This window comes from Parambassis ranga, chromosome 1 (genome assembly GCF_900634625.1).
Source record: "Parambassis ranga chromosome 1, fParRan2.1, whole genome shotgun sequence".
Classification (NCBI taxonomy): domain Eukaryota; kingdom Metazoa; phylum Chordata; class Actinopteri; family Ambassidae; genus Parambassis; species Parambassis ranga.
This window is the reverse complement of record NC_041022.1, coordinates 21,814,303-21,824,040: the sequence shown is the minus strand read 5'-3', so window position 1 is coordinate 21,824,040 and position 9,738 is coordinate 21,814,303. Positions and strand designations below refer to the sequence as shown.

Sequence of the window (9,738 nt, the reverse complement as noted above, 5' to 3'; positions counted from 1 at the left end):
TACAGCACAGACACCAGAACCAGAGAGGATTTCTGAACCCGAAACCACTGAAAAACCTGACATACTTACCATAGAACCTGAAGAAAACCTGTCCTTTGAACCTGAAATAGAAACAGACTTACCACTGGAATCTAGCATTTCTTCCTCAGCCGAATCACCGGACAATTCTGACCACTCTGAACCAGAACCAACAACACGAATCTCCACTCGAACCAGGAAACCTCCAGACAGACTGCAATACAACAAGCTTGGACAACCAATCCTGAAGAGCATTCAGTCACTGTTTCATGGGTTATCCACAGCTTTCATTCATGCCCTACAGGAGGAAGAACATGAACTGCCAACTACCATCTGTCCGCCTGTAATCCGCAGCCAGCCAGCACCATGTACAGGGACGTACATAAGAACAGGGGGGGAACCTGTAACCCATGTCACGTGACTGCACTAGTTGCTCCTCCACCTGACGCTCTGTGTCGTCTCTGATTCGTTGTCTCAGTATCGCGGCAAAAAAATAAGTCCTATCTGGCGGAGGGATCCGGCCGCACTTCAACTCCTGCTGTGGCTGGTGGCATGCTGAGCGTTTTGGAAACTCCGGTTCTCCTCAAATAATATGTTGTAAACCTCACTTTGACTCTGCGGTAAGCATAACTTATATTTAACCGAGCTAAGAACTCTGTATCGATAGCAGTTTTGTTTAGTTAATGTTTTAAACTTTTGTTACGCGGTGCTGCTACCGCGAGTGGAATTCCCTTTGGAACGCGAGTGTTTTAAGACACTCTGCTTAATTTAAGCCTTCAATATTTGAAGCACCCCAACATTGTGCACCTTGTTTTACACATTAAAATGTGAACTTTAATTCGGCTACCTTGTTTGTTAAGCAAGTGTTTTCATTTATTGTGTTTTCTTTTGATTTAATGTGAAATACTAACCAGGAAGTCAATATTGCAATGAAAACTGCGCAGTTAAAATGGACGATTTCTTATTGGAATATTGCATGGAATGTTACTAAACTGTGTTTAGATATTGAAATGTTGAATGTATTGAATTGAAACTATTATGATTATGACTAGTGTTTACCGGTAAACTGAATTTTTTTTTTATTGATTACTAATTGTTACTTCTGGCCCTGCAGGTCAGGTTTTTTTTGTTGACCCTTCAATTGGACATTCTTGTGCAAGCAAGTGGCGAGCTTAACGGGTAGGATCATTTCAATTTTCCCCTTTGGATTGCGAACCATTGGATTTATGGACCAGCTTTATTTTTTCCCCCTCATTGCATTTTTTTGGGACAATTAATTTTAACACAGGAAGAGATCCTGTGAACTGAACTTTGTGTTGTGTATGGACTATATTAATATAATATATTTTTGTTTTTGCACTTAAATCCGTTGTGTCTCTTCATTCACACCCATTCAAGGCTCTTAACAACCTTTTCTCCCTGTGTGCAGTTAAATGCATTGCCATAGCCCAATTAACATGGTTACATCAGTCTTTCTGTGCGGCCCGGTACCAAATGACCCACGGACCGGTACCGGTCCCCGGCCCGGTGGTTGGGGACCACTGCTTTCAAGTACACTTCAAGATATGATCAAGATTTCTGCCAGGAGGGGGAGCTGTTGCCAACAATTTTCTTATTTATCCTTATTTTCCATTTTTTGTATCTAGATTAGTGTATACTTGTATGATAATAAAATATATAACCTATAACCTGAGATGCACCCTGTTATTTGTTTCCAAATTTCCTACTGATAGTTTAATAAATTAGATCTATACCATAAATAAAAAAAGAAATATAAATGTAAAAAGAAAACTTATTAATAAAAATAAAACTTTTTTATTTTAAACACACACAAAAATCAAAGTTTACATGATCAAAGCATCCTGACAGCCTCAAATATCAGATTTTATGTGATTATGTTGTGACGTCACAGGAAATAAAACATCATGGAGTCGGCGCAGCGCGTGCACTGACGGATCGTTTGCTTGCTGCTAACACCTTTGTAATATTAGTTAAAAAAAAACAATGCGTGATAAAATACAATTATTTGATACCAGGATACGAGCCGGATTGCCACAGATAATGTATGCCTGGTGAGTATGTTTTAATCACCTATATGTGAGCTCTAATGCAAAACATCTTACTCACGTAGCTAACAATTAATGATTAAGCTAATTTAAGCTAGGCTAAAACTGCCATCTTTAGCCAGCTCTTACATGGCCTCAGAATTCAACCGCGAAATTCCTACGTGGCAATAAAAGCTTTAGCTTTCAGTTAGTATGAAATAAATAATTAATATAGGTTCGCGTTTTTAAAGAAATAGCCTGGAGGTGTTGCACTGCACAGTTCCTATATAGTAAATAGAAGTAAATATGCCATGCCGAGATGTAAATAGCGCCACCTAGCATGTTATTTCTCACGGCTCATGGCTTTGATATGTGTAGCTGTGACTGAGCTATTTGCAAGAAAAAGGTTGTGGTTATCTAGTTGTAGGATGAGGCTCTGGTGGTCAATCGTTTCAAATATAGAACAAATAACTTTTATTTCCTGTGTTTTGTTACCATGTGAGCTTGTGATTGTGATACCCTGGTGTGCCTACGCAGGGGTTGTGGTTCTAAAGTTCACCTCAGCATAAGGGACCTGCTCTTTATTTTGGAGTACGGAGTACAGAGGATCCGGGTTGTTCTTTGAGAAGTGGACATCACTGTAGTGAAGTTCCTCCTCTGCTGGTTGCGCTGCGATGACATCATACTTGGGACCAGAAGTTAATGTCAAAAATACAAGAAAAACACCACTTTCAAAAAATGCCAAGTATTGTTGGGATTGTTGAGAAAACATACATAACCGGATTACTTACCTGCTCCAAGTTGTCAAAAGTTGTGTTTGTAGGAGCCTGTCTGGAGAGCTGGTTTTTCTAGTTAGTGAAAAGAGTGAATATAAAAATAAATGGTTGATGCCGTCCCTGATCTAAATCAAAGAACAGTGTTACTGACCTGATCCACAGGAACACCACGACAAGGATTAAAGCCAGGAGAGCTGCAGAAACTCCTGCTGCTGCTGCTTCTTCCCATTTGCCTGTGATACTTCGGACAGTGAGAGTCTCCTCACTGGATCTGAGGCTTGTTTTGCTGCTTCTGACTGAACAGTAGTATCTTCCTGCATGCTGGCTGCTGACTGGGTCTAGAAGCAGGTGTTTGTTTTGGCTGTGTGACAGGTTCAGAGGTCGACTGTTGAAGTACCAAATGTAGGCTGTGTCAGTCAGAGGACAGCTGGTGCTGCAGGTCAGTCTGACTGTCTGTCCCTCTGTCACCACTGCAGACGGTGTTATCTTCACTTTCAGGTCTGGAAGACAGACAGATTGATCAGTAAATGTAAGATTGTGTTTCAATATTTACCCTTCATCGACTGTTCACCCTAAATAAAAGATAAGCATAAGCAACTTTGACTATTTGTGTCCATGGATATGACAGAGCTACAGTAAGTGTTAAATTCACATACATGTAACCATTGATTTCAGTGTCTTGTAACACAGATTTTGTAAAGATGAAATAGTTTAGTGTTTTCTCTTCATCTTTTTGGCATTAATAAAAACATTTGAATGGGTCTGCATGAGCACATGGTGATGTTACTAATAACCAGCACAGCACATCTGGCTACATGGCTGAGATGATGTAAATATGGAGCTGACATGTATAAATATAATGTAGATAACATCAGTGTTTTCATGATGTGGACCTGTATGTACGTAGAGAAGATTGAAGCAAGGCGTCTGGACTTGTAGAGTTTTCTAGAAGACGTTTCACTGCTCATCCAAGCAGCTTCATCAGTTCTAACTGTTTGGTGGGGAAACATGGTTTATATGTGGTTACAGACCTCAGTGGGTGGGTCCGGGTAAAACTTAAAAAACTTACAAACAATAGCACTAAATGTTTCCATACTTACCTGTGATGTTCTGGCTGACTGGGCCAGGTGTGTCTAACGACTGGCTAACGACTATGAAACTGCCGGAGGGGGACTGGTTGACAGCCCTTTGTTCTTACTGTGAGTATGTGCAAACTTCCTGGGAATGGATGGAATCACTGCATTGTATGTGGTGGAAAGATGATGTCTGAGGCCACCACCTCTGTTAAGGGAAGGGTTTTCCAGCTTAACATAGATGGCTTCCTTGACTCCTCTTTCATACCACCTTTCCTCCCTGTCTAAAATGTGAACATTGTTGTCCTCAAAGGATTGTCCTTTGTCTTTGAGGTGGAGGTGAACAGCTAAGTCTTGTCCTGAGGAGGTGGCTCTCCTGTGCTGAGCCATTCTTCTGTGGAGTGGTTGTTTAGTTTCTCCAATGTACAGATCAGAGCATTCCTCACTGCACTGGACTGCATATATCACACTGCTGTGTTTCTCCCTGGGAATCTAATCCTTCGGGTGAACCAGTCTCTGTCTCAGTGTTGTCATAGGTTTGAAATGGACCGGGATGTCATGGTTGTTGAAGATCCTGCGGAGTTTCTCTGATACTCCTGACACATATGGAATGGAGATGTTCTTTCTCCGCCTGGTGTTGTCCTTCTTCTTGTTGTTGGGGGGTCTTGTTTTTGTGGCTTTGATGAGTGCCCACTTCGGGTAGCCACATGTTTGCACCTGTATGTACATGAGCCACATCTCTGCTCTCATCTTAAAACATGTTCAGATATTTAGCCGTCTGGTGACTGCTGCTGGTAGAGGAATAAAAACATGACACTAACCTGTAACAAACAGAGTGACTCCAGGAGAGTAGGACAGTTTGATTCCATCATCTGCTTTGATTCTGAATATGTATTCTGCTGAGTCAGTCTGCTTCAAATGTTTGAACATGAGGATGTGTTTGTTCTTCGTGTTGTCATAGTACGTCACATCATGTGCTTCCTCAGACAGCTGTTCAGACTCCTCCTCACTGTTTCTCTTTACTTTACACCAGAACTTTGACTCTGGCTGCTGGTAGTCAGGATGTGAGTATTGGGCTGAGATGTTCACTGAAAAGCCTTTCAGAGCACAGACTCTCCTGCTGACATGATTCACACTCCAGCAGTTCTTCTCCTCAGCACCTGAAATACATGTGAAATATATGGAAACATTACACAAGATAAGAGATGGTATTACACAGGCCTGTATTGATTAATTAGGATCATTATTATATTTGACAAAGTGTTTGTTCTTTAACAGATACTTATTTTAAAAATAAAAAAAAATAAAAGGATTTAATATTGTTGACATTTAGTAACAGATGCTGAAATACATTAATAAGATGTTTTGTTTCAATAGTTGCGGCCTTGTGAACATCAAATTTAATCTATCTTTAGTAAAACATTTTGGACTCTCACAGGAGGTGTTTTACTTTTTAAATATCATTAAACTTTACAGTGTTCCTATTAAAACCATCATCAACTTCATTAATTCCTGCAGACCATGAAGACAAAATAACACATGTTAACAGACCATATTCATACTCACAGATGTCAGCAGAGTGCAGATACTCATGACCTTTAACAGTACAGGAGAAGCTGTCTGCAGAAGTGTTGGGAACTAAAACCTGTTTTTTCTCCTCCGTCCTTTGAATCTGTCTGTTTCTATACAACGTAACTGAAGTCAGAGGGTCGGTCATAACGCAGCTGGTGTTACAGGTCAGTCTGACATGACCTGGTGTGTCTGGAGGAGTCCTTTGAACATGTGTTTCTGTTGGAAGATGATCAATTCATTTTCAGCTGTTCATCTCTGTCTTGACAAATATATGAATTATACATTGATCAGCATATTTGTAATGTGAGTGGTTAGAATGAGTAGAACTGTGTGTCAGTCATTACAGAAAACAATGATCTACTCTGAAACTATGACTGTGAATATATTAGCTGTGCTGTGAAGCTTCACCTGTGGGATGTGTGATGGAGCAGGACTCATCCACTGATGTCTGTTTGTAAGAACACATTGTCCCTTTAGCATAGGTCACACTGAAGCAGGTCGCTGTGACAGAATCTGAATCAATGATAAAAAAATAGATTCAGTATTTTTGAGAGTTTAAATGATCAAAATGTCATTTTTTCATGTTTGTGTAACAGGCTGAAGAGCTAATTGTTGTCACCCACCCACTGAGACTTCAGGGGCTCTGAGGTCCTCGTAGCCTTTGATAGCACAGGAGTATCTGACTGCTTCCTCACTGCTGACCAGCTCTTGGTACCAGGGAGACCAGTCCTCATAGAGGAACTCTCTGTTCTTGTACCAGATGTAGGCTGCAGGCTTTTCAGTCAGAGGACAGCTGGTGCTGCACATCAGTGTTACTGTCTGTCCCTCAGTGGTGGGAAACACCTTTACCTGCAGGTCTGAGGAAGTGCAGTTTAAATTTAAAATGTCATGTGTCGTATATACTGATTCTTAAAGATATATTTATCAACAGCCAATCTACCTGAAACAATGAGCTTAAATGCTGTATTAGAGCAGAGCCATGTCTTCTCATCCTCACAGCAGTAGTAGTAGTTAGCATCAGTTTCTCTCAGATCATTGATGGTCAGAGTGTGTGAGTGTTCAGACATGTTGTATGTTAGATGAGTAATGGTGGATAACTCCCTCCAAACATAATCTTTGGTCCAAGTGTACCATTTCATGCTGTCTGTGGGATGTTGAGCTGAGCAGGACAGATCCACTGAAGAACCTTTTAAAGCACAGATTGTTCTTTCTTCTCCATTCATCCCTTCAACAGAAGCTTTTGTTAGCAAACATCTGAACATGATATCATTTTAAAAGCTGATTGTTACAAGTCATACTTGTGTATTTCTGATGTTTCCTCCTACATTTCACTAAAACCATTTCAGTTCTCTGAGTTACTTATTTTACACAAGATATAAAAACATAACTCATACCTGAGATGCACAGGATGATTCCCATGAACACACATCCAGCTTCAGCCAGTAACATGGCTGTTGTCGTCCTTTACTTTCAGTTCATTGTGTAAGTGGATGTTTTAGCTGCTGCCTTCAAGAAAACTCTTCCAGGGTTTAAAGTGAGCAGCATCTAATTAACAAGAGAGCTCAGAGGACTGTAGTTAGCAGACTGCCCTCAAACCTTCACTTCCTTCCTGATTCACACATTATCTTTAGTAAACATAAAACTTTACTTATGAATTCTTGTTTATTGGAAGTTTCATTTTATTTGATCAGCCAGTGCTGTTATTATTTTTTAATTTAGTCAAAGTCCTGTCTCTTTATGTGAGTAAAACAGTAGCCTACATGTTTTGTTGCTGCTTCATTGTGATAAAAAACACTAAAAAGGAGGAAGTGTGTGACTTATAACACATTTCATACTATAACCTCATTAGTATTCCTGTCACTTCTTGGGTGTGAATGTAGGTTGGCATATCTATGTGTTTCAGCAGTTTGTCATCAGTGAATGCTCTGAAATGGAGGAGTTTAATCAACAATCCCTTGTATTCGTGCTCCTCTCTGTGCCTGACAACTTATAGTTTTGTGTCAAACTACAGCTTCACTTGAAGCCGACGCCACAGGTACATGATGAGCTCGTTTTTGTTCCCTGCATTTATAATAACTGCTTTGTTGTGTCACAGTACTGTAATGTTTCCAAGGAAGCTGTCACTTTGTGTCTCACAGTTTTGTACATGTTTGATATGAGCAGTGTTGTTGGACAAACAAACACACAGATGTTTAGGGTTCAGTTCTTTTAAGGAATACACTTCAAGATATGATCAAGATTTCTGCCAACAGGGGGAGCTGTTGGAACAAATGAAATGTGTTTATTTTTATTGACCGTTTTGTGTTTGGACTTTCAGTCGTGGCCGATTTTGTTGCCTGAAAAAGTGCATCTACGTAAATGATTTGTCGTTATCAATCTCAGAAATGTGTGTGAATGATGATGTTTTACATACATCAACAACGCCTTGTGAATGAGTCCGCTTTGGTGTCAGGGTTTCAGTTTGAGCCAGGGCTTTTGTTTTTTGTTTTGTTGTGTTGTATTAGTTCTAGTTTGATTTTGTTACTTTCTGTTTGATTTTGTAGTCGCTGCTCTCCCTCTCCTTTCAGGTGTCTTGTCTTCCCCTTCCATGTGTCTCACCTGTGTCTCATTGTCTCTCCCATTTTACCTTAGTAAATATAATGTATATAATGTGTGTCTTCCCTCCACATGGTACCAGTTCGTCTTGTGAGTTTTCCGAGCGTACTGGCCTTCCAGACAACTTGTAGTATTCTTTGTTGAGAACGTATTGAGCTTGAGCTTTAGCTTGGTTACTGTTCTCTATTAATGACCTGACCAGAGTGGGAGGTTAAGGAGAGGGAGAGCAAGAGAGAGAGGGAGAGAGAGAGATAGGGGTGAAGAGGAAGAGATCAGGGAGGCAGATAATTGGTGAATGATGTGCTTTAAACTATGATGAAGACAACAATCTTCCTGATTGAACTTGTGCTAAGAGCTTCATTTTATCTGTGCAAAATGAAAATTGCGAAAATGAATGTGGGGGCTATAGGGCTGTAATTACATGGGAGATCTGAGTCTCCCATGATCAAGTTGCTTGGGAGACGAAGAAGACATATTGTCATATTCTGCCCAACATGTTTGACCTGGCCTTAAATATGTTATCCAGTAACTGTGGTGGTCCTTTACTGAGGTAAAAATCTGGATCTAAATATGTTTATGTTCTGAATCCAAATGTTGTGCCAGGTCACTGATGCCACTGTTCACTGAGGAAAACAAAGTGAGATAGATGGTGCTGGTGGAAGATGGTAGAAAGACAGATCAGATTCATCAGCATTACCTCAGACACAGCGTCCACACGCTGCTCCTTCATCCCTCTGTTAGATGATGCAGATCTAGCTGTAGCACCACAGTCATGTCAAAGAAATGAAACATGTTCTCTGCTAAGAGCTCCAAACGTTTATTTTAAAATGACAACAAATACACGGGTTAATAAATCTGATTCAAAGATCATTCAGCTCCCTGCTCACATGTTTTATCATTGCTCAGCTCTTACTGATCTTTAGGAACACACACAGTAACACATATTATCATCATGTGAAGGTACAGTACACAGCATATGGCTGACCCCAGAGGGACAGTGAGATGATGCTTTAGCTAAAGCTAGCAGGCTGCTGCTCCTGGTCTTACACTTAGTGTGTAAACTGGGGCAGTTATTCTGAAAGGCGCATGTCCTGTCTGCAGCATCTGTAATGCACGTTTACATTTCAGCCTCAGAGTGCTGTACAGAAAGGTTTGCTACTGTTTAATCATAACCGCCAAAGTATTATTTTTTAAACCACAGTTTTCTTTTAGAGACATAACAGACTTTCAAATCTTCTTTTAACCAGGGTCAGCAGTCTGAATGTCTTCCTCTCCTGTTCTCTTGTCCTGCAAGAATCTGAAACAACGTCCACATCAATCCCAGCTAACAACAGGGCAATGATTTCTTATCTCACACTCTGCTCCATGCAGTTACTTCAGTCTTACCATTTACAGCAGTGAGCAGGGCTTCTTCTTGACCTTGACGGGTTGGGGGCAGAGGACGGCCCGGATGGCCTCATCGAACACAGTTTTCAGACCACGCTGGGTCAAGGCTGAGCACTCCAGGTACTTTACAGCATCTGTACATACACACAGCAAAAACAGAAATCAATATCTTAATCCATAACATTACAGTGCATATTTATCTTTATAGAACACAGAGAGACTTTCTGTGTAACAGTGTATGTAGAGCTGGAGTTACATTTGCTAACTAGTATT

General features: G+C 40.5%; 1 protein-coding gene across 1 annotated transcript; it reads right to left on the bottom strand.

Annotated features, from left to right (window-relative positions):
• Positions 1-1,819: 1,819 nt before the first annotated feature.
• Positions 1,820-6,322, bottom strand: LOC114426513 (uncharacterized). The gene is made up of 7 exons (XM_028394020.1): positions 6,108-6,322; positions 5,893-5,997; positions 5,479-5,700; positions 4,734-5,072; positions 2,991-3,339; positions 2,855-2,911; positions 1,820-2,748 (listed from the first exon to the last, which is right to left on the bottom strand). Exons 1-7 carry the CDS (start codon positions 6,289-6,291, stop codon positions 2,619-2,621), a joined length of 1,386 nt encoding a protein of 461 aa, XP_028249821.1. The 5' UTR covers positions 6,292-6,322; the 3' UTR covers positions 1,820-2,618.
• Between the last annotated feature and the right edge of the window lie 3,416 nt (positions 6,323-9,738).

What these genes read in the sequence shown, in the direction of transcription:
- LOC114426513 (XM_028394020.1), bottom strand. Translation starts at nt 6,291, where the DNA reads ATGTGCAGCACCAGCTGTCCTCTGACTGAAAAGCCTGCAGCCTACATC. An exon ending in CTCCATCACACATCCCACAG is followed by an intron (nt 5,701 to 5,892) that starts GTGAAGCTTCAC and finishes ATCTTCCAACAG; the next exon opens with AAACACATGTTCAAAGGACT. An exon ending in CTTTTGACAACTTGGAGCAG is followed by an intron (nt 2,749 to 2,854) that starts GTAAGTAATCCG and finishes TCTGGTCCCAAG; the next exon opens with TATGATGTCATCGCAGCGCA.